This window comes from Sus scrofa, chromosome 18 (assembly GCF_054392235.1).
Source record: "Sus scrofa isolate SSC_HxYL_T2T_F1_AM1 chromosome 18, Sscrofa_HxYL_maternal_Yorkshire_Landrace_v2.0, whole genome shotgun sequence".
NCBI classification, from domain to species: Eukaryota; Metazoa; Chordata; class Mammalia; order Artiodactyla; family Suidae; genus Sus; species Sus scrofa.
In genome coordinates this window covers 34095663-34121130 of record NC_139400.1, presented here as the reverse complement: position 1 = coordinate 34121130, position 25468 = coordinate 34095663, and the positions used below count along the sequence as shown (strand labels likewise).

Here is a 25468-nt window from a genome sequence, read left to right as displayed (position 1 = left end):
GGCCTTTAGATAATAATTTGTTCTCACTCTGCTGCTCACCTTGTTCCCAGTCTCATCTCCCCACCCCTCCACCCCCGCCCGGCATGTGAAAACAAAAATTCTAGCCACTTGCATTCCAAATCACATAAGCCAGGTTGCTATGAATACCAGTTTACTTTGCTTTGCTTTCATTTCTCTCCCCTTTTTTGGAGGGGGGGGATGGGAAGACACTTGAAATTTACCTGTCTTTTCCTGAGTTCAACTCTGTAGTTCTGCAGTTTTTAAAATTTTACACATACTGTTTCTAAAATGGTTCATTACTTACCATGTGATGATTTGTGTGTGTGTGAAAATCTTCTAGCATTGATTATGGATTTATTGACAGGTAAGGAAGTGTTTTTGAGTTTTGAAAGATTGATAGTAGGGATAAAGGTAAAATCAGTTAAAAGGTAAAATCAAGTAGGCAAAGCATTATTACTATTTATAATTCAATTAAATATTGTTTGTTTACAATAGGTCAGTTTTCTTTAATAGGTAATAAAAGCATGCAACATCTCAACCATTTTAGAACTTGCTCCCTCCAAGGTTTCATTAGAGAGGTTCTGGATTGCAGTTATTTTCAAATAATCCTCACCAATTATGCTGCCATTCTGTCTTATTTCAAGTGCATTTCTAGGCTTTTCACTTTTTTCCATTATTTCTCATGTCTCATGTTCCAACTATGGATCGTGTCAGCCTTTTATGACTATAATTCACTTTTAAGTGGACCTAATAGGTCTTACTGCTGTGTCTTTTTTCACTCTACATTTTAACATTGGTCAACTTTCCTATATCAGAAATTCAGAAAGTAAAAGGGTGGTGTGAGAAGTGTGGTCGAAAGCGGTAATCAGACCTGGCCCCTTGGTGCACACACACCCACACGTGCACACGTGTGTGCCTACTCACAAACTGCAGGACATGAAAGAGGCCTGCTCAGCTCAGCTGAGCTCCGATTCCCTGTACACTTCACTCCAAGACAATAAAAAATAATAATAAAAGCAATAAAAGCATTAAAACACATTTACCACCAGAGATAACCACAAGTCATCAAATATCCACCTGTCATGTGCCTCCTATGTCTACTTCCCCATCAGAAAAGTCAAATATACAACTGAAGAATAAAGGGGACCCCTAAGATTTCTTTAAACTGACTTCTGTGTTTAAACGACACACATGTGGAGGGTGACAGCAATTATCTTTATAAGGCTTCCACTGAAGAAGGAGAAGAACCCTCTTGCTGGGTTGGAGGGTGATGGTTTTAATAATTTGGAAAATATTTCCTGAGGAACCAAACATTTGAATACACTAACTTTCTGCAATTGAAGTCTTTACCTTTAGCAATTGTTAGTATACTGTTCAATTTGTTTCCTGGTTTCCTCACTTACTCTGTCTTATTTTATTGTTGGTTATGGAGAGGAGGAGTAATAGGGCTGTCCCAGAATTTTTCTTTAATCTTGCATAGCTTCTGTTTTCCCAAATGGCATCTTGTTTTGTTGACTCCTCACAGAGCCTTTAAAATTTTATATTATTTAGAAAACTGTTCTCCTAAGCCAGGCAAACGCCAAGGGCTTTAGCCATGTTGAAGATTCTCATCCATTTCTCAAACATTCAGGCACTCCTCTGTAGAGGGGATGCAGGGGGCTGGGGAGACAGGCTTGTAAACAGTCTCAGTGATAAAAGGGAAAGAAGAGAATGGATGGAGAGGGCGTGCTGTGGGCACACAGCAGGAGCCCTTATTTTGTTGTATCTCCTTAGGTTAAAGCATGTTTGCTCATCTCTAACTTAAAATGGGAGCTTTAAAGTTACACCATCTTAATCTTTATCTAAGATAAACTCAAACGTCTTCCTATTCCTCTCCTCCAGATTCTTGCTTCATTAATTATCCATTCTTTTTAGAAATTTCTCCAGTGACTCCTTCTATTCAATCTGCAAAAATGCTTAATTATTCTTGTCCTTAAAAAAAAAAAGCCCCAAATCTTCTAGTAACCATGCCTCCCTCTTTTCTCCTGCTCTCTCTTTCCTGATGTTTCTCAAATTCATGATAGTCATCAGCTTCCTGCCTCCATTTCTGTAACTGCTATACTCATCAGCACACTCAAATCCGGTCTCTATTCCCCAATACTCCATCTAAACTTTTTGGTCAAAGGGCAACAATAACATCCTAAATGAATGACGGTGGCCTCACCTCAACCCCCTCTATGCTTGCTTGACCTCAGGCAGAAATGTGATTCTTTTGCAATGACTTTTCCCTTGGCTTCTGGCTGGCAACTCCAGTCTACTGGGCCACCTGGGCTTTAGAGCTTGGACTAAACCTGTTTAAATCCTTTACTGAATACTATTTTGAGTCCTTAGGGTTTTTTTCTTATTGATTTGAATAAAGTCTGTATATATTTGTAAAATAACGCTTCGAGTCTTACAGGAGTGGCGACTATTTCTCCCATTTTGTTTTTCCTGATGCTTATAACAATTAACTACCAATATTAATATTAAACGTACTTAGCTTCGTTGGGTAGATTCTAGGATTTTGGATCTTGATTTACAAAATCAAAAACAATTACATTATCATTTCATCTATCACTTTAATGATTTAATTTTTTTTTTTTTTTTTTTTTTTGCCTGTAAACCAAGAATGAAACGTCATTTGTATTTATCGGTTTGTTTTAAAGAAACTATTTTCTATTAATCTTACTTCCATTTTCTTTTCTTTTCTTAATTATTTTGGTCTTTTTGCCTTTTCTAAAGCCCCTCCCGCGGCATACGGAGATTCCCAGGCTAGGGGTCTAATCGGAGCTACCTACGGCTGCTGGACTACACCAGAGCCACAGCAACAGGGGATCCGAGCCACGTCTGCGACCTGCACCACAGCTCACGGCAACGCCGGATCCTTAACCCACTAAGCAAGGCCAGGGATCGAACCTGCAACCTCATGGTTCCCAGTCGGATTCGTTAACCACTGCCACGACGGGAACACCTCCATTTTCTGTTTTGAGTCTACCAGAGAACAGCTTAATACCCCTCAGTGGTTGTTCCTACCCATTTGACGGCCAGAGCGATGAGGGCTGCAGATCAGTCCTGGGGGCTGAGGCTCCGTCTCCACGAAGAAACTGCTGGGTAGACACCGAGGGCACCTGCACTTTCAGAAAGGACCTCAGCTTGGTGAGCTGGAGCAGTTCATTCCCCCGACATTTCTCCTTGGTCACAGCCTTTTCAGCAGCGGCGGCTCCTTCTTTTCTGTCTTCTAGGCATCCCTGCGGAAGTGGAGATGGGACTGACCTCTGAGGGCCCGTAGCCCGGGGAGACTGCAATGCGCACGCGCAAAACTTCCCCGGTCCCGCGTTCCCGGCAGACCCCAGTTCAGCTCCCTTGCTTTCCTCCCGCTTTGATGGCAAGGTCCACGTGGCACAGAAAGTGTGTGTCACACTGAGGGATGGTGTGTGGTTTCACATGACACACTTCTGTGAGAGACTAGTGGTCAGCCTCTCAGGGATCAGTAGATACTCTAGATCCGTAGATCAGCTTCCTGTGACTCCAGGAAGGCACCTGAATCTGGTCCAGGAAGTTTCCAGGAGTAAAGCGGCCAGCAAGAGGAGTGGCCCCAAGGACAGAGGCGCACTTCAGCACGGATCGATGGCCGTATTCCCCGAAGATTTGAGGCTGGCAGGATCCAGGGGACAGGCACAGCCAGAAGCTTCCACTCTCTCTTCAGATTTACATGGTAATCACTTTTCCTTTTGTGGTTGATTGTTTCATTTGGAAATTAAGATTGGTGCCACCTAACTGGGTGCCTGCTGCTAGAAATTAGAGGACCTCTTGCTCCTTTATTTGCAGGACATCGAGGGCTCAGACATTGGTAAGTTTCCCTTTAAGTTATTACAGGAATCCAGAACAATGCCTTCTGGACTAGTTTCTGGGTAGCATGGAAAGGCTTGGTGGCATTTGTCATGAGAGGCTTGGTTGTAGCAATTATTAATTTTGTTCATCAATATTCACTTCTCCGCTACTTCTGGAGCAGAAGAGGATTGCATTTATACAGCTTCTAATGTTCCATGTGACCTGTTGGTTTTGGATTGTCTCCCATAGGAGTAAGGGATGGCCACAGCTCACATTGGGGACCCAGACACTGGCAGCAGCCACCTCTGGGAGCTGCCACCACTGCTAAGACACTGCTGCTGGCAGGGGCCACTGTCAAGAATTAAGTTTCTTGTTTTGGGTAACTAATCGCTGCTTAGAAATGCCATCTTCATTTTGTGTTAAATTTCCATATGTATTTAGTCTTTCTGAATTTCTAATTCCATTCCATTGATTTATCTAATCTTATGTCAATACCAAAATTATGAAATTACTGTAGCTTTATAATAGATTTTGTAACAGGTCAGGGCAATTCCTTTTCATTATTCTTTTTTCTCAGACTTTTTTTAGTGATTCCAAAAAAACTTTTCTTCTATGTGAATGTTAGAATTTGGTTTGTCTAGTTTAAAAATAGGGTTTTTTGTTTGTTTGTGGCCTTATAACAATTTATGATAATCTGGGGACATAAAAGACATCTTTATAATATTGTTTTCAATCTATGCCAAAACAGTGTTTACCTTTTCACTTATTCACGTTCCCTTCAGGGGAGTTCCCGTTGTGATGCAGCGGAAACAAATCCAACTAGGAACCATGAGGTTGCAGGTTCGATTCCTGACCTCGCTTGGTGGGTTAAGGATCCAGCATTGCTTCTGTGGTGTAGGTCGCAGATGCGGCTTGGATCTGGCGTTGCTGTGGCTCTGGCGTAGGCCAGCAGCTACGGCTCCAATTCAACCCCCAGCCTGGGAACCTCCATATGCCACGGGTGTGGCCCTAAGAAGACAACAAGGACAACAACAAAAAGCAAGTCCCTTTCAGACATCTCCAACTCAGATCTCCAAAATGGATACAATATTTCTTTACCACCATCACCTACCATGTTCACACAATTCTACAGCCAGGGAAAATAAAATGTTAAGGAACATACCAGAAGGGTTGAACATAAAACTGGCTGTGTACATTGTAAAGTGTAAGTCCCAATTCAGTTTGTTCTGGGACAGTGACAAACCGTAGTATTTTCTGTTAAACATTTTAAAGAGACAAAACCTTCAGTCTCCTTGATTTTCACTTATGATGACCAACATGCAATTTCTACTTAAGGACTTTCTGTTAGTTTCATCTGAAATATTTAGTTCATGTGGACAAATCAGTAAAGATCACTCTTTGTGTGGAAATGTATTGTCCTTCATTTATTTGATATGCCAGTCATAATTAATTTTCCTTTAATTTTTGCTATTTTAAAAACATGGAACTTATTTTTTTTTTTTCCTTTTAACATTCCCTTCATGTCTAAGCTGCTCCTAAAGGCTTTGGGCCTTCTTCCCTCTTTCTTCCATATCGCCTTTGTCCTGTCTGTTTCTCTGTTTTTGTCTCATTCATGATTCCCCGGGTGAAATTGTCTGGAGTCACCAGCACCCAAAGAGTAAGGGAAGCCACCAGGACACAGAGTGAAATGGTAAACTCCTTAATACTGTTTTTGGGACCTTAAATTCTATAGCCATTGCCAGTCTCCCTACCATTGATACGGCTCACCTTCCCATCACTCCCCATGCCCTAGGCACAATGTCCTTTCAGTTCTTAAATTCACCTGAGACCTCTTTGCCCCCAAGTCTTTGCACATGCAGCAATACCCAGTTCTCCCACCTCCTCAATTTGCTAACTCTAACTCAGCATTTAAATCTCAGCCTAAATCATGTCCCCAGGAAAGACTTTTTGGTCCCCTCAGATGAGGTTAGGCAGCCTTGTGATACAGTAACCTTACATATGGCACTTTCCAGGCAGGTTTGTTTTATACCCTGCTAGAGTGGGTCTAGAGCAGCCTTTATTGGGGGGGATAGATTAACCTTACTTGTGAAATATGACTTTGGAGTCTCTACTGAATACAAGCATTCAAGTTATCTCAGCCCTGTATTGTTGAACTTAAATATCTTTCAGCCATGGAGAAGCTCTGGAAATTTTTCAGCGTATAGCTCTCTTGTTCTTCTTTGCCCTGGCTCATTGGTTTTTACCCACAGATTTAAGTAAACTCTTGTTCAGATTTCGAGAGTTTTTCCTCTTAAGAGCTCCCCTCTCCCCTCTAATTTTTCTCTAAGGTTTTAGCCATTCAGACTCCTAAAACTCTGCTGGATCTCCAGCTCACCAAGATCCGCGTGCTCTGCTTGGGCACGCCTCTCCTACACTCTGGTCCAGAATATATTTCTAGACAGAAAGCCAGGATTATTGTAGGACTTACCTAGTTTGTTGCCCTTACATCAGGGCTCATGGTCTTGTGCTATATATTGCTCAATATCTAAAAACAATTTTCCCTATATTTTGAAGATTGTATATTTATAGCAAGAGATCAAGTCTGTTTCCAGTTCCTCTGTCATAATTGAAAGCAGGAGGCTTTCAGAATCTTACTTAAATCTTAGTTTTCAGAGAATTACTTAGGGAGGAAAATAATGAATGTGTAAAGCAAGTAAAAAGACATAGCAACCAGTAAGAAATGACCCAGGGTGGTCATTCATAGAGACAGTAAGAATGTATCTGATATGTCCGGGGTAGATTAGGAGGAGTTAGTTCATGTGAGAAAACGTGTAAACAGATCTTCCAACTCCATTCAGGTCCTCAGAGAGCCAACAGCTTGGCTGCAGGCTTATGAGAGACCCTGTGCCAGAACCACCCAGTAAAGCTGCACCTGGATTCTTAATCCTCAGAAACTATGTGAAATAATTATGTTACACACCTTAAGCTATTAAGCTTCGGGGTTTTTTTTGTTTTGTTTTGTTTTTTTAGTGAAGACTTTTATATTTAGAATTAGCCAGCTGGACTCAGTTTAAATGATCCCAATGTCGTCAGCAACATCCAAAGCATCATAGTCAGGAGTTCCCGTTGTGGCGCAGTGGTTAAAGAATCCGACTAGGAACCATGAGGTTGCGGGTTCAGTCCCTGCCCTTGCTCAGTGGGTTAAGGATCCAGCGTTGCCGTGAGCTGTGGTGTAGGTTGCAGACGCGGCTCGGATCCCGCGTTGCTGTGGCTCTGGCATAGGCCGGTGGCTATGGCTCCGATTCGACCCCTAGCCTGGGAACCTCCATATGCCGCAGGGGCGGCCCAAGAAATAACAAAAAAAAAGACAAAAAAACAAAAAAAACAAAAACAAAAACAAAGCATCATAGTCAGGAGCCAGTAGAACATATGCCTTTTTCTCTCCATCAGGCCTAATCAGAGTGTCGACCTTAGCTGCAGCAATGTCATAGCGTTTCGTCACAGCCTGCTTAATCCGGTGCTTGTTGGTTTTGACATCCGCAATGAACGCAAGTGTTTTGTTGTCTTCTGTCTTCTTCAAGGCTGACTCGGTGATAAGGGAGACCTTGATGATAGCATAGTGGTCAAACTTGTTTCTCCTGGGGGGCTCTTCTGAGGATATTTGGGCTGCCGCCTGAGCGACAGTGTTTTTGGCCATTGGAAGGTGGGTGATGCCCAGATCTTTTGCATGTGTGCGTGTGTATGTGTGGCTGGTTGTGGACACCTTTCAGTTCTGCCTTTTTGGCCTTCAAAGCCTTTCTTTGGCTTTGGGAGGAGCAGGGGCTTCCTTCTTCACTTCGGGCACCATCTTCCTGAAAAGCACCTTGTGGTATTTGTTATGCAACAATAGAATGCTAATAGTGATGGTAAGCTATTTTTACAGAACATTTCAGAACTTTCCTCTCTCTCTCTAACAAAACATTTCAGAACTTTTTCTCTACTTTGACTCCATTTAGAAGGAGGATTCCCCAAACTTCAACCATCCTTCCCGCCTCTAATTTCAATTGGTATCATTCTACGAAGAGGAATTTCCAGCTTGCGGCTCTATGAGGAGATCAGGACAAAACAATTGCTCCCAAATCTCGGGGGATAATTTACATTTCCTTTGATCTGTGCATAAAGTCACAAATGATCTCTCCTCTCTTTATATTATAATAATTTTAAGGGTCTGGTATTTTTACTTTACTAATAAAAATATCACCTAAGTACAAATTTTGTGTTTAAAGGCATAAAAACCACTCAGTAAGCTATGGCATAATAATGACTTATTTTCTCACTTTGTGAGATATTGTGTAGGCTGATACAGAAGGTGTAAAGAGTTTTGAAATTGCAATGATTGCCCGATCCAAACTGATTTATTGCCATATTTGGCTTGTTCTTCAGTTTTTCTCAAATGCAAAAGCATGCCAGTATAATAAATCATAATTGACATAAGCCACAAGATGAACGTTAAGCATAGGATTATTCCACTAAAGCTTACTTTTGTTCATTTTGTTTCTAATTCTAAGTAATTAAAGCCTCAATAATAACATATATAAAAATAAATTAGAAACTTTACTTTAGGGATAATTAATTTTGGATGCAATACAATTTCTGTTTGTCAAGTATTGTTTTTAATTCATCTCATTGCTTAAAAAATGAATCATTACATGATAAACCTGTTATATTAAGGATGGTTTAAAACCTCTTTATATTTGTCAGAAAAAGCCATTCAGGGTTTCAGTGAATTAAAAAGAATACCGACTGACCATTAGCAGATGGGCATATCTCTCTTCAGTGGATATTTTAAATAACTCCAAAATTGAAAATTTTAACAAATAGCAAATTGACACAGATAATTGATAATCTACCATATAAATTTTGTTAAACAAAATAACAGTTATTTTATAAAAACACAATCTTACCACTTGAGGCTTCTCAACCACACCTCTATGAAATACACTGACATGCCGAACAACCAAATTTTAAACAATATGAGTTTCCTCTACATGTATAATGAAAGTGCTTATATCTTATTGAAAGATAAACTATATTAAGAACATGGATCTATCTTCACTTATGAGATTGAGTGAACACTATAAAATTATTACATATTTTGTCAAATTTCTCATATTTATGAAAGATGTGATAAAGATAATCATTTATGCTTTATAGAACATAGTTTAACATATCTTTTATATGTAACATAGTCTAACTTACCAAAAAATGTGTATACTAATTTTATGTTGTATTTTCCTGTCATAGTACTTTATTGTGATCTAATTTATAATTGTTTTATATGTAATAACTGGATGACATTCAATTTTTTAGTTAGATTTGACTCATAAGAGAGACTGCTTTGAAGTACAATAGCATTGTGAAATTTGCCCTACAATCATTTCAACACACATTTAAGCTTTGTCTTTTTTTCACCTACAATGAGTTGCCTCATTGTACTTTGCAACTCACCCATCCTGAATGACAGCCTGATAAATCAACACATCAGTCAGGATAGTAGAGAGCCCATAATTCCTCATCAAAAATCCATTTCCATAATAAAAAGAGTACATTCTTGGGCGTACCCAACAAGCTTTTCTAAAAAGTACATTGAACAAGAGCATTATGAGAATTATAGCTGAAAATGAGCCTCAGTTTTTTGTACGCATGTTTGTGCTAAAGACTTCATTTTTATGCTACATATACAGAGAACAAAATGTAATGTGTGCATACCATATATATGTCTCACTTAATGTCCAACTGTCTAGTATCAACGAGCATTCATTAAATTAAAGCTTCATAGTTCCTTAAGGACAGGGACAGACATTTCTCATGTTTCTTGGTACCCACCTACTCCCCCTATCCCCATGGTGTCTAGTATAATGTACAAAGCAGGTGGTTAATAAATAGTTTTAACTGGGTTGAGGATGCCTATGGAAACATTTCTTTTCAATCTGATAGGTTGTGTGTCTGTGGGTTTTTTTTGTTGTTTTGTTTTTTTTCTTTTCTTTTTTTTCTTTTTTTTTCTTTTTAGGCCTGCACCTGTGGCACATGGAAGTTCCCAGGCTAGGGGTCTAGTTGGAGCTACAGCTGCCAGCCTATAGCACAGCCACTGCAATGCAGGATCGGAGCCACATCTGCAACCTACACCACAGCTCACGGCAACATCAGATCCTTAACCTACTGAGCGAGGCCAGGGATCAAACCCACATCCTCATGGATACTAGTCAAGTTCATTACCACTGAGCCACAGTGGGAACTCCTGATAGGTTTTTATCCACTGCTAGGCCTTATGTGTTAATTAAGTTAAAGATATACATTATAATTTGTTTACTTATGTTCTCAATGCTAAATATTAGACATTTTTGTTCTGCCAAGAACAAAATGAAGATGGACATAAAATAACCATTAAGTTAAGACCACGAGTGTGATCAAAGAAAGAAAATACTGTTAATGGATTTGGGTATACCACTTGAACACCATTGTGGCCTTTGGCTGTTCATAAAAGAGAGCTTGCCGTCTCTAGACACATCTTGACTGAGGCATTAGGACCCACATTCACACAGGAGAAGGGACCAGCCAGCTCCTCTCACCAAGCAGCCCACAGTAAGTTGTGCTCCTGCAGGGGATTCTGAAGAGTGGCACAGGCCTCTGTTTCCTCCCTTTCTTGGTGCGCCTCATCATAAATGCATCCTTATTCATTTTAATTATTGTGCTGACAATTACTAAGGAAAACTGATAACTTTTAACAATTTAAAACGAAGGGAATTTCGGACTCTTCCTAGTTCTATACAGATTGTCCCTTCTATGAATAGTTGTAAAGTAACTGTCTCTAATCATATAAATGTGATCCAATAACTCTGTTGATTCTAACTTCCCTTCTTAGGGGCTGCATAGAAGCCAAACTGAAGTTCTATTCTTCACTTTTACTCCAGCCAAAGAGAGGTTTCCCCAAACTTCTGCCATCCTTCCTGCCCCTACTTTTGATTGGCATCATTCCATAGAGAGGAATCTTCTCAGTCTGTAGGTCTACTCAGGAAATCAGGAGAAATTAACTGCTCCCTAGGCTCAGCGGATAATTTAACAATCTCCCAGTTTGTACAGACATCCATTTCCTCTGCCCTCCATCCAGAGAATCCCCCTTTTCAGGCATATCTTCATAATAAAATCCTATAAAAGTACACATGCCTTTCGGCTCATAATCTCATTTCTATTAATTTATCCTCAGAGAAAATAACTTAAAAGCATAACTTTAGGCGTTCAGACATCCGCTGAAATATTATTTACAGTAGTAAAAATTGGAAGCCAAAAATCAGTTTAAAAATCCACCATAGGGAAACAATAAAGTTATGATTTGAGTCCAGATGTCCAGATGAATCCAGGGCCCAGACGAGTCCATGTGCCTCAAAACCCACACCTTGGCTTCTGCATGTGAAGAAAAACATTCTTTGATTGACACCACTCTGCTGGAGTTGATTCTTCCCTTTTGCTCTGGGCACCATGGCTCAATTCCAGGCAAAACCAGAACTCACTCCCATTTTGTTACTTTCCTGATTACCTTCCCGCTTGGCTGCCTACCAATTGTGGTCCTCGTCACTTCAAACCAAGACCAAAGCTTCACTTTGCTAGGTAAGCACCCGAATATGGACTGTCAGTTTATGACCATACAGCACACTTTCCCTGCGTTTTCTTCTACTATGATTGAGTTAGCTAGAGCTGTAATCTATTTAAGTTTTTGCAGAAAGTCGTATCATAAAATACTATTACCAGGCATTTGCAAGAGATATAGAATGAGGAAAATTCTCTTCTCCCAATGTCATGCCTACATTAAGCCCCTTAAGATCGAACCTGATGATGAAAATGAGCTCTAAACTCTAGGCACAGAATTCTATGTAATTGTCTTTTGGATAAGCGTGTCTTTGAGGAAAATCTAGCAGTGCCATACTGTCAAGAAAAAAAGTGAGAGAATTAAACAAATAAGAGAACTTTTTTCTTTTCTTTTTTTTTTTGTCTTTTTAGGGCTGCACCTGAGGCATATGGAGATTCCCAGGCTAAGAGTCAAATCAGAGCTGTGACTGCCAGCCTACACCACAGCCACAGGAATGCCAGATCCGAGCCACATCTACAACCTACACCAGAGCTCAGAGCAATGCCTGATCCTTAACCCATTGAGCAAGGCCAGGGATAGAACCTGCCTCCTCATGGATGCTAGTCAGATTCGTTTCTGTTGAGCCATGACGGGAACTCCAAAATAAGAGACTTTGGTGTGTGAAAATGTATAGAGCTACAATTCTGTTTTTTACCATATAGAAAAATAAACTCATATCTGAATTTATAGAAGGAGCTAGAATCCTAGATCTTCTCACTTCACACACTCAGAATATTATACGTCCTCATCCTGGTGGAGTCTGGAGGTTTTAATCTTCCGAGAGGGTAAAATAGATGGTAAAATGCAGCATGCACAGAACAAGAACAAATACTACTCTAAAAGCACATTTAGAGATCAAAAAGATCTCTTAAAATTAAAAGTATGGGAGTTCCCGTCGTGGCTCAGTGGTTAACGAATACGACTAGGAACCATGAGGTTGCAGGTTCGGTCCCTGCCCTTGCTCAGTGGGTTAAGGATCCAGCGTTGCCGTGAGCTGTGGTGTAGGTTGCAGACGCGGCTCGGATCCCGCGTTGCTGTGGCTCTGGTGTAGGCCGGTGGCTACAGCTCTGATTCGACCCCTAGCCTGGGAACCTCCATATGCCATGGGAGCGGCCCAAGAAATAGCAAAAAGACAAAAAAAAAAAAAAAAATTAAAAGTATGGTTATAGAAACAGTAAACGCAATCGTTGTGTTGGAAGAGAGTTGAGAAAACTCCTCCAGGAAGCAAAGAAATAAACAGGTAGGAGAGAAAATAAAAATGAAAAGGTGCGTTAAGTCTGTTCAAACTGCTATCACAGAAATACCTTAGACTGAGTGGTTTATAAACAACAGCAAATTATTTCCCACAATTCTGCAGGCTGAGTAGCAACTGTTAAGGCCCGTTAGTGAAAAAAAGAACTCAAACCCGGATTTTTATGAGTGCACGAGTCTGTATTCTTCAGTAACCTGTTCCAGGTATGTGAAGATCTGGAAAGCCCATTCAATTTGCATGTTACTTGGAGTACATTAGTGCTGGCAGTAGAGCAGAGAGGTGACCACCATGTCCTTCAGTGGAGCTGAAGGACCATGCTCTCTCCTCAGGCTCTTTACTTGCATCCATTGTGTCCAGCAATAGTTCTGTTTAAAACTATGTCCTCCCTGTAAAATGGAGGAAGTATAGCTCAAGTTAAAAATGGTAAAACCATTTATCATTTTCTAAGTGGGGATAGAATGACTTGTGCTACTATAAACACACGCAGCATTCATGCCCTCATGGTCTTAAAATATATAAATGTAATCAGCATTTTTCTTTTCAAAGGTTAAAAAAAATGGAAAGATTCAGAGATGCTATTTGCTTTCATGATAAAAGCTGTTTGCCTTGCTGTCATAGTCAACCCCTTCACTCTTATCCATCCACCCTCTTCTTCCTCCTGCAGAAGCTTTCAGGGATGGAGGCGCACCCCCAGATGGAAGGAGGGTATGGGTTAACATTTTGTTAGCTGTTTCAACTCTGGCAATGGAGATTTACATAGGTATTTTTCTCTGAAAGACTTTAGAACAGTTTTTAACATTCAGAACCTTAAAAAAAGATAGCAGCACACTTATCAGAACATTCTGCAAGCATAAAACAATGTGTTCTACTGATTTTGAGTTTCTTTATGCTTTATACTCTCATTCTCTCTCTCTAGCTCTCTTTCCTGTTTTTACTCTGCGTAGGAGACATCTATTACTTACCCATATTTATTTCTCCTTTCCTTCCAAGCACTTTGGAAATCTAGTGGGTTGGAAGGGAAATGATATATGTCCTATCTGTGTGGAAATATTGCATTTAACAGTACAAAATCCACCAGCACTCTCTTTTCCTGAGATTATGAAAACACATGATGAGAAGAAGATGCAGAAAGATCAAAGCAGCCTGGATTGCTGAGCCACCACATTCAAGGCAGCTACCCTACTGAGTCAGGTGAACCCTAAACTGGCTTCTAGTGAGCAAGAAATAAACTTTTTTGTCTGGTCAAGTCACAGATATTTTAATTTTCTTTGCTAACTGCTGTATACCTGAGCCCATCCTGATCTACTCATTTTTCATTATGTGTATCCTCATTTTGGTTTTCATTATTTTAATTTACCCTCATTCTTAGGTGCTTCTTCATGTTATGGAACATGCTTGATTGACCGTCAAGTTTTTTGTTTTGGGGGTTGTTTTTGTGTCTCTTTTTTTTTAAGGCCATACCCGCGGCATATGGAGGTTCCCAGGCTAGGGGTTGAATCAGAGCTATAGCTGCCGGCCTACACCAGAGCCATAGCAACAGGGGATCTGAGCAGCATCTTCAGTTTATACCACAGCTCACAGCAACACCAGATCCTTAACGCACTGAGCGAGGCCAGGGATTGAACCTGTGTCCTCATGGATGCTAGTCAGATTTGTTTCCACTGAGCCACGAAGGAAACTCCCGACCTTCAAGTTTTAATTTGCCACGCGTACATGCACAAACATGGACAGGCATAAACGCTTTGAAGAACCAGTTTCATTGGCCTATAAAGCTGGCAGGAATCTTGTCAATTCAGTTTGTACTGCAGTGCTCGCTAGGGGATATGGTAAGGACGGAGCTACCACCTTTCTGTGGCTGACTACATTCAAAGTGTGTTCCTGGGAAAAGCACACATACTGGAATCAGAGAAATTTGATTTTTAATTCCAATTATACTGTCATAAGTACTCTGACTCTGCATAATGCTAAACTCTTTTAGACTTGGGAAACATCTGCAAAATGGGGAAAGGATATAATATCTAATTTGGGGTTTGGGAGTGATTAAAGATAATGGATGCAAAAATATTTGGCAGGGCATTGATAGTCAAGTCGGTAAAGAATAAACATTACTATTATTATAGGCTGTTTTCTTGATAGGATTTTGGAAATTCACCAGATGCCGGGGGTTCAGGGGAGAAAACAGGGTCCTAATGGGGTCCCTCTGGTCTCCAGTCCTGATGTCACTTCTGCTCAACTATGCCGATGTCCCAAATCCTTTCAGAGTTTTTTCCCAAAATGTATTTACTTAGATAACTGAAGAGAAACACAAGCCAGGATTCTTCTCAGGCCACACTAATCTTATTTGGGCAGACAGTACATTTGAATTCCTGGGAGGGTGTTTATTTCCCACATCGCACACTGTTCATTTTGCTGACATTTGACATGGGACAAGCTTTGTAAAGCATATGGGAAAGCATGTACAGACACATTTCCAACCATGTAAATCACCTGGTCTGAGTTTAGTTAGGGATTAGTTGGCATAGAATCTCTTAAGCATCTTCAGGGAGAAGCAATAGAGATTAATTAGGTGTAGGGGTTCACACCCAAGGTCTGCTACGATCTATGTGGCTAGACAAATCATTTTGCCTCAGTTTTCCCGGGAGTTTGGGAAGATGGCAGATTTACCCACAAAGGTTTGCTGGAGGGTTAGGCAATTATACACAACACCTTTAGAACAATGCTTCGTACCTAATAATTGCCATGTACATATGGCTACAATCACTATTATTATAGGAGATAGAATAAAACAATTGGTCATTCATTAGTTTTCTGGAACTTTGGTTTATACCAGCTTCTCAATCATATTATCTGTTCGAGTCTCATTCCTTCTTATGAGAGTAGTGAGAGCATCCTCTAGGGGTATGGGCATCCTCAGCTTTTATTTCTATTTTAAGGAACCAGGACAAGGTGTCTAGAATCATGTATAAATAAAAGCAGGTACTTAGGGAGAATGGCCAATGGCAAATGTCAGAGTTTTGCAACAGCCCAGAAAAAAGAGGTGTTTCTTAACTCAAAATTCAAAATTAACTACAGGCCAGATACAGCTGCTGGAAACAATAGGGAAACCCAGGCCCAGACTGTTCTCTACTGAAATGGAATCAGTGGAGAAGAATTGTGCAGGGAAAGGAGAGAATAAGCTCCCATTAGGCTGAGAATGCATGGGAGGTGTTCTAGGCCTGCTAGCCATGCTGTTAGCTGAAGAACAAAAACCATCAAGTAAGTGCTAAGTCAAGGCAAATGTCTTCTGAGCTGTCTAAGTCTGTTTTCCAAAAGAGCCAGCCAAAAAAACAAGGGAGAGGGGATACCTCTTGAATCTGAGGGTCTAAATTAATGTCCAGGACCTGACAGGGACACATCAAAGAGCTCCCTGGAAATGTGTTATAAGCAGGCAAGGGAGGTAGCTGGGCATATTGGCCAGACAGTTGTCCTTCTTAGATAAATGAATTCACACATACATTTATGAAGTTCAGACGATTTCAGCCCCATGGATTATTTAAGAAATGACAGAGAAAAGATGGAACTTAAAAATAAACTGTAGGACTTAGTGACTGATTAGATGGGGCTGGTGAGGAAGAAGGGGTCCATGATTCTAAGGCTAGTTTAGGTAAAATAATGAGGTTTTCGTTTCAAGAGTGATGCACTTCTAAAACCATTAGAATGTAATTTTACACCATTTAAAGACCTCTACAAATAGACTGGGGAGAGCAGAACCCTGGTGTTAGTGGTTTGAGAGAAATGGGAGGTAAGGAAGTGGACATAATGATAATAGGCTCTTCTTACAAGAAAATTATGATGAAAGACACACCTGGTACTCTGACTGTAATGAGACTGTGCGGTCAAGAAGAGATTTTTGATGGAAAAATATTTAATAGCTTAGTGAGAAGAAGAAATCGGGTGAGAGAGATTCAGAGAAATGATGGACCATTGGCTCCAGAAGGGTCAGGGGGTTGGGAACAAGCTTGAAAGAACGAGCATGTAGCAAGAGAAGAGAAACCTCATTATCGGGGATTAGAGGAAAGCAGTTCTTTCTACAAGTAAAGGGAAGAGATTTGTTCTGGTCCTAAAATCAAATCTGGCAGTTATAGTGAGATAATATTTTTGGCTAAAAAAATAAAGGTTAACAAAGCGATTTTTAATGCTGTCGAGGGTAGAATGGTTGTATGTAATTTTTGACTGAAGATAGGCAAGAAACAACTAAGTGACTATTAATTGGGAATGTCGATGCATTTAAAATAGAGCAGCTCATTGCAATGACCCAGTCCAATGCTGATTCTCTGGTTTGTAAAACTTGATTTACACATTTGCTTTCTAGTCTAACACTGTCTTGGACATTTTTCAAGGGTCTAGAGAGCGGGCCAAAGATTGATTTTAAATTAAGCTTGTAGGAAGACTTCGAATCCCATGCTTATCTCTGGTAGAACAGGGGGAAGTGTGTTTTCACCTTTAAATGGCAAGAAGATCAAAGTAGCAATAAACCTGAATTTGGCCATGTGGATCCCATTAATCTGAGGACACATTCCTTTGGAACTTATTTGAATAATTGAGTACAGGTCATGGTTGTTAGGGGAAAAAAATATAATTATTCTATTATGTTTTATAATAGAGCTATCCATGGGGTGGGGAAAGGGAGTGCCATATACAGATGTTGAATATCAGTCATTAGCCCACGACCAGTTCAATGTAGAAGAGGAACTGCCTCTCCCATTCCGCTTAGTACAACTAAAAATTATCTTAATGTAACCAACAGCTAAGAAGTATTTTACTTCTACAAAAAATAACAATTGCTTCCTCAGAGTGTAAATATTTAATTGATCCAACCTAATGACTTCTCAAATATACTTGTCAATGACAATGGATAAAAACAAGCAGTAAGGCCAAACAGGAACAATTGACTACTGGCAAAGTATAAGAAGTACAGATATTTTACTTCCCCTTTAATTCCATGTTTTATTCAGTGATTCTATAACATTTTGCAGTTTCCTAGCACTTCCATTGAATTTATGAGTTAAACAGCTTCTGCAGATAAAACACCCCCCTTCCTCTATCTGCCTCTATCTTTATTCTTGTTAGGTACACTTTGGAAACAATTTGCAGAGTAAGGAAACTTAGGGGAAATCATAGACATTTCACAACCACAAATGACCAGCTCTGACATTAGACAATTCCTGGACATACAAAAGTGAAATGGTCAGATTTAGCAAATAAATATATAGAACACCCAGTTAAATTTGAGTTTCAGATAAACAATGAACGTTTAAAAATAAAAATATGTCCCAAATAAGAGTATGTTAAAAATTACCTTGTACTAAAAATTACTTACTAAAAATTATTCACTAAATTTGTTAATTTTAGTGTATTATAGTGCACTAAGACAAGTATTTTGTCTTAACAAATTACTCCTTGTTTAATCTGAAATTCAAATTTAACTTGGCATCCTATATTTTATCTGGCAATCCTCTGCAATGATATTTTGTAGTAGTTATATCTTTCTTTCCCATCTGACAGTTCCTTTATGGTAAGGATGGAGTAATTCATACTTGAATGGTCAGCCCCTACATGATACATAAGGGGTACACAATAGAAATGTTTTGAATGAATGAATGAATGTCAAGGATGACTTTTAAAGAACCAATAGAGATATTTACTCTGTAGTTTGTTTTGTTGGCATAGCTCAACAAAATAATTATTATTGGTACCAGCTAATGAAAGATATTTTCACATATTTAGGTATGGGGAAGTCATTCTGGCTTACACATGGTTTGGCTTGAACTTTATGCTACCTAAAAAAATCTGTCTTATGGCCTGTCAAACATGCATTGTACATCCGCTTTAAGCGTCAAATAAAGAATGCATTTAAAAATCAAAAAGAAAATCATGAACTTGGAGAACAGACTTGTGGTTGCCAAGGGGGAGGGGGAGGCAGTGGGGGTGATTTGGGAGCTTGGGGTTAATAAATACAACTGTTGCCTTTGGAATGGATTAGTACGGAGATCCTGCTCTGTAGCACAGGGAACTATGTCTAGTCACTTATGATGGAGCATGATAATGTGAGAAAATAGAATGTGTACACGTATGTGTAACTGGGTCACCATGCTGTATAGTAGAAAAAAAATTGTATTGGGGAAATAACTATTAAAAAAAAAAACAATGAAAGTACCAGCCTTTGGGACAAGAAAACAGTTACCTCTGTTGACTTCAAACAAACAAACAAAAAAAATGAAAATGTGGTTCAGGTATTCAAAATGGAGCCATGTGGCCATTGTGGATGTGGTTCCAGACATGTTCCTGAATCACCAAGAACTTGCATTTTCTACACTGCATCAAATTCAAGGATACCACCAGCCATTTTCAAAACAATATCTGCTAGCAGCTGCCAGCTGCAACTTTGTGCTCTCAAGGTCTCCCCTTGTAACTATGCAACCATTTCCAACCCCAACCAATTGTTGCTTAATAAGCAGCTTACTTCTTGCCAGCTCCAATCCCAGTTCTGGATAAACAATTTATGTAATTTTGCCAGTTTTGCCTATAAAAGCCTCCCCCATTGTGTAGGCTAGTGGAGCACAATTCAAGTGCTTCTTGAATCTGTGTCTTCTGAGGTATAGTCTTCAGTTTGGCACAAATCAAACTCTCTTCTAATCCTTAATATGCACTGTTTATTGATTATTTGCATTTGCATTAGAAAGAATGAAGCCAGAATTCCAGCCTCACCAGGCTTACCCCTTTGGCAACTGGTACAAGCTACAGCACAGCTGTTCTTTTTCTGGCTATAACATGCAGTGGATGGAAATGGACATAACCTTCTTTCTCCACAAGAGAACTCTGGATGCCTGCCTGAAACTCGGTTATATTTGAAGAAATCACAGATCTGGCTGAAAAGTAAAATGAAGACACACTAGAAGATCCTTCATTTAAATGTTGAGGAATTGAACAGAGTTTATGGTGAAAAGAACTCCATGACTTTCATGAATTGCCACTGGTGGCATCTGGATAGAGTTCACCCTAAAATCCCAGATGAGATCCCCAAGAAGCAAGATAGCCATTAAGCTACCCAACTATGATATTAATTGTATCCTGTTTTGTTATTATTTTTGAAAAAAAAAGTATTCTTCTAGGAATGTACTGTACTCTATGTAAATACAAACTTCTAGGACTTAAGTATGATTTATATGAAACAATAAACTGTAAATAAAAGTTATCAGCACACATACAAACACAAAATATATCTTGAATATATAAAAAATAAAGAATAGAAATATGAAATATGTAAATATATTTATAAATATATAGAAAATACATCTGGCTCTATTTATCTAAACATGGATAAATAAATAGATGAAAGGTTCAGCCAGTGAATGGAGGAATGTGGTTTTAGAGGCTTTTAACTTTAATAATGGCTAATGTCTATTGATCAGGTAACACATCTCAAAAATGGTCATGACCCCCATAAAATTGTGAAAATTGAGTTATAATATTTTTGATATTTCCACCCTTTTGATGCCTTCTCTTCCACACCTATTTTCCAAGGACTAAACCTCCTAAGCCTCCCACTCCACTGATCTCCCTGGGACTCTCAGATCCACTCTAGCAGGTCCTCCAAATCCCTTTTCTACTGCTATGACTCAGTCTTGTAGAATGGGTGCCATCCTGCTCCTAGTACAAACCTCAGTAGCAACTTGACTACTCTCTCAAGGTGTTTTTTTACCTTTTCAGGTGAATGACATTATTTGAAACTGTGAGAACAGAATTAGCAGAGACCACAGGATACACCTGCCCTTTTTATCAGAGTAACTTTACAGTGCCATTGTTTTGTGATCTAACTCAAAGAAGTAAGAGGGAAGTAACAGTAAGTTTTTACTGCTGGATTATTCTGGCGGTCTAGCCTTAATAATGGAGACCTCTCAGAAGACCATGTGTGCCCTTCAGCAAACCAAGCTTCTAAACAGATGAAGTTCTTGGAAATTTCTTTTATGGTTACCTCTTGCTTAGTATGTCAGGTATAAGCTTCTCTGCTAGGAAATCAACGTCCTCACAGTTCAACCCCACTCAATCTTCTAAAATTTAATTCAAGTTGTTTTTATAGCATATAGCATCTGCTGCTTTCATTCTTGTCTCCACCCATTTTGACATCAGTTTTTTTCCAGCCAGTCCTTCTGGAGTAACTACACATTTCTAGGAAATCTTTTCTGCCTACTCCGATCAATAGTTAACACTTTCTCTGACCTCTCAGAGCATTTCTAGCTTGTATACACACTTTCCGCCATGCAAGCAAAAATTTTCTTCCTAAGTGGAAACTCTCATGAACAGTTATTAATCTCCATATAATTCTTGAAAAAGTTGCAACATTTCTATTTCTATTGACAGGAAGAATAAGATCAAGGACAATTTCTTAGTATTTATATGTATTCTTGAATAAATATTCTACATGGATTTGAAATTTATTACACGACTGTAATCAATTCCTGAAGCGATAGCAAATTGCACCATTAGCTCTGCATATTTAACTTGGTGCCCAGAGGCTGGGGATGTTAATGAGGACCAATTGTAACACCGCAAAATACAGAGCCCAATTTTGAATGTGATAATGTTTCCTTAAAATTTAAAACCAAAATACTATTTTTGAGACAAGAAGAGGACACACGAAAACACACTGCACAGATAATCTACATCCAATGCTTGGTAAGAACACAGGGATCATTCCAGAACTCGAATTTCTATGTCTTAGAATGGACTCCTGAAAGGCTACCAATAGGGCCTTATATAAGGAGAAACATATAAACCACAACAGAAACAAGCACGGACGGTGTGACATTTCCAGCTCTGAGGCAGCACAAAGCACGTGCTATATATTTTTTGGGTACCTCTTTCCACCCAGCAATTAGAAAATTCCCCTTGCGACTGTGTGCAGGAAGGTACTTGGGTAGTTAGTTCCGTGCATCCCCGAAGGACCACTGCAGTTGAAAGTTCCTCCAGGCAGCTGTGCACAGCGGGACAATTGATTGGAGTCTGGGGCATGGGTAGGGTCTGAATGGTCACAATCAAGGCCAGAGATTACTTACAGTCAACTGCCCTGAAGGAAGGGGTCTGAAACCATTTGGGTGATTTGGGAAACGGAATTTTATAGAAAAGGGAAAGGGGAACCCAGGTTACCTAGGCACCCCCACCACTTGCTGGCTGTACCCACTCAGCATATGCAGACAACAACAATCAAATGAAAAACCTTTCCAGGGGTGCACCCCAAAGGTCAGACTCTGGCTGTGCCGGACATGGAGGGTCTGGCCTCATCTCTTTCAAAGGCATGAAGGAGTTTTAAGGAAGAGACATTTTCTCCGCAAAGATTCTAAACGCCAACGGGTTCCGCAAACTCCAGGGCAGCGAAGCTGCGGGCAGGGGCCGGGAGGAGGGGTACCGCTCTGGGATCTACTCTGGGACCCGGCCCCCAGCCGCAGCCGCGCCCCTCCGCCCCCAGCGCGCGACCCCGGCCCGCCGCACGCTCCCAGCGGCGCAACGCCCCCGCCCCCGCCGAGCCGCCGCCGCGCGCACAGCCGGGCCCGAGCGCGCACCCGGCACACAGCGCTCAGACCGCGGCCGCCGCCGGCGAGGGAGACCGAGTCCCGCACGCCCGACATGCGCCTGGGCTAGCGGCTCCCGGGCCTGAGAGCAGCACACGTCCTCCTCTCGTTATTCTCTCTCTTCTCTCTTCTCTCTCCGACCCCTCCCTCCCCAACACACAGTCTGTGCACTGGAGGAGGAAACCTTTCCTTGGTGCCCCCTCCCTCCTCACTCCAGGCAGCCGAGAAGCCGCGCCGTGGGGGCCCCCGGACCGTCTGGAAATGCGAATCCTAAAGCGCTTCCTCGCTTGTATTCAGCTGCTCTGTGTTTGCCGCCTGGGTGAGTGATAAGACCTCCGTGGGGTTTCCCTTCTGGGATCGTTTGGGACGCGGGTGGGGAGATTTCAGAGCTTTGGGTACTTGCTGCCGCGCCGCCATCTAGCAAGGATGCGAGAGGGACGGCGGATTGGGGGGTCCCACGGTGTCGCGGCGGCGCGACGGGTGTCCGCGGCGTGGGAGAATGCGGCCCCTCCCCGCCTCGCACCTCCGCCGCCGTCTTTCTGCCCGCGGGGATGCTGCTCCGGCCGCTGAGAGAGGGAGGTTTGCCCATCACAGTCCCGGTCCTCGCAGCTCTTTTCTCCCACCTTGGCAAAGTGTGGAAAGAGCCTTTTAGATACACATAAAACGATAAATACAACCATAGTGCGGGGCAACCTACTATATCCCATTCTTGCTGTTAAGTTCATGCTGCGGATATTAGGGACTTTATTAAATGCACGTGTTAGATGCGAATTACCCACACACACCTGAAAGGCAGTAACAGGAACAGGCACCAACTTGACTTTTCAGTGTTTTTCAGTACTTTTAATTTAGTCACATTCAAGTCTGGGCAGTTAAGTTTAAAAAAAAAAAAAGTTTGGATCAAAATTTCTTTCAACGTTCTGCCAAAGCTGCTACAGTCAGAGAGCTGCAGGTCGATATCGTTATTCAGGGATTCATATCTCACCCACCACCTTCTAGTTACACATTTAACACTGAAACTGCCTCCTGAAATAGCCGGTTAGAATATTTACCTGGGATGCAGATTCACGTGTTCCAGGCATTTTCCAGACAGAATTTTTGAATTTTCTTAAGAAGTATCTTTTTCCCTCATGACATTTTCTGTCACAATGGAATATAATGGGTTTGGAGGCATTAACCTGAAAGTTAGAAAATGTACCTCAGTTTGGGAGTACATATTTTACTCTTTTCAGTTAGAGGATCCTAATTTTTATTTTAAGATTGTTCATGATAAAATAGTTATTAACCTACATTTTCATCCAATAGATGGTGCTGCTGTTGGCACAGTATCCTTTACAAAAAAGAAATCATTTTCATGTCCTAACTAATGAGAATTGCATTGTAAATATGATAACTGCCCACAGCTCACCAGATATATGGATGTAATTTAAATTCTGAAAGCTTTATGAAAGTACTCAGGGATAATGTGATGCACACGGTTGATGTTTAAGACTTGCAGGGAATCTGGTCCTGGTTTTCTCTAAAACCGTACAGTTGATTCTGGAGAGGGGAAGATGTTTTTTTTAAGTGCTGTGGTCATCAAATACACACCTGTTGAATTTACGTTTCTCTTACAGATCTGTCTTAACAACAAAGCCAGATCCTCTTGGTACTTAGATTATTATTTAAAGTAAATCTCACTGTAGTATAAAAATAAACCAGAGAATATTGATTCCTATGCCATCTAAACCGCATACCCCCAAGTATATTGTGGATTTTAAAAATTGAGATATAATTAGCGTGGCATGCAATTCATCTTTTAAAATTGTTCAGTTTAGTGAGTGTTAGTATATTCACAGAGTTGTGCAACTATCACCACCACTATCTAGTTAAACATTTTAATCACCCTAAAAAGAAATTCCATTCTCTCTGACCCTACCTACCCTATTAACCACTAATCTACTTTCCTTTTTCTATAGACCTGAGCATTTCACATAAATAGAATCATATGACATGTGGCCTGTGGTGTCTGGCTTCACCCAGTTAACATAATTAGCAAGATTCACCCGTGTTGTAGCATGCAGCAATAATACTTCATTCTTTTTTTGTGGCTGAATGATATTCCATTTCTGTATACCATGTTTGACAAAGTCTTTTCTCGATGAAGCATTATTATTAGCCTGTTTTTGTGTGGGTGTATGTGTCTTTTTAGGGCTGCACCCACAGCATAAGGAAGCTCCCAAGCTAGGGGTTGAATTTGAGCTAAAGCTGCTGGCCTACACCAAGCCGCAGCAACTCTGGATCCGAGCCATGTCTATAACCTACACCACAGCTCAAGGCAACGCTGGATCCTCAACCTACTGATCAAGGCCAGGAATCCAACCTATGTGCTCATGGATGCTAGTCAGATTCGTTTCCATTGAGCCACAATGGGAACTCCTAGCCTGTTTTTTGAGGTTTGTAGATTTCAGTTTGTTGGACATTTTCCTTAATGCTTTGATGATGTAAAATTTACCTGGAAAGAATGAAGTGAATTATTTAAGAGTATTAGAAATTTATGGGATGATATTGAATGTGAGCTTGTATTAGACCTCAAAATGCAGGGGTTTTGAGCCTGGCAGTGTGAATATATTGTATCCCTTCCCATTTGACAAAGTCGACCTTTTGCATTGTTGCCCACAGACTGACCTAGGGGCTTGGCTGCCAGAAATGGAATGAATATCTGAAATCAGGATGGCACATATTGAAAAACTGAGGTGCACTGTCTAAAATGGAAAAAATTCAGTCTCTGCTTTAATTATTTTTCCCTCAGCATCTACTCTTGTTTCACGCATGTGCTTACTACTCATCTTCAGTGTCTTTGGAGCCAGTGAGGTGCCCTGGCACATGAAATAGATGCTCAGGAAAGCTCTGCCCATGAAGACTTGCTGTATAGGATGACAGCTCTGATACTATATGTAGTTAGCCTGCCATCCTTACCATTGCCTAGGAACAAGATGTAGAATCACGAAGGTGTTCCTTGTTAGCAGTTAAGAATGTTATAATGACCGTATCACTTTTCGTGTCCAAAGTGTCCTGATATTTTGAACTGGAAGTAGGGACCAATTGCTTCTTTGGAATAATTGTCCAAACCAAAAA

General features: G+C 40.6%; 1 protein-coding gene, 1 long non-coding RNA gene and 1 pseudogene across 8 annotated transcripts in view; 1 reads left to right on the top strand and 2 right to left on the bottom strand.

Moving 5' to 3' along the window:
* The window catches only part of LOC100514329 (uncharacterized), a 277119-nt gene extending 273798 nt beyond the window's left edge, over positions 1–3321 (bottom strand). For 2 of the 4 annotated variants that reach the window (XR_014834404.1, XR_014834403.1), the window contains exon 1: positions 3052–3321. This is a non-coding gene — a long non-coding RNA (uncharacterized LOC100514329). The remainder of the gene's footprint in view (positions 1–3051) is intronic. The other 2 variants (XR_014834407.1, XR_014834405.1) reach the window with 1 other exon arrangement.
* Positions 3322–6638: 3317 nt separating this feature from the next.
* On the bottom strand, positions 6639–7675 carry LOC100514140 (large ribosomal subunit protein uL23 pseudogene; annotated as a pseudogene).
* A 14707-nt stretch (positions 7676–22382) lies between these two features.
* PTPRZ1 (protein tyrosine phosphatase receptor type Z1) overlaps positions 22383–25468 on the top strand; it is a 182236-nt gene continuing 179150 nt past the window's right edge. For all 4 annotated transcript variants that reach the window (XM_013985677.3, XM_013985675.3, XM_013985674.3 and 1 more), the window contains exon 1: positions 22383–22670. In XM_013985677.3, the coding sequence (XP_013841131.2) occupies positions 22613–22670 (58 nt within the window). In that variant the 5' untranslated portion in view covers positions 22383–22612. The remainder of the gene's footprint in view (positions 22671–25468) is intronic.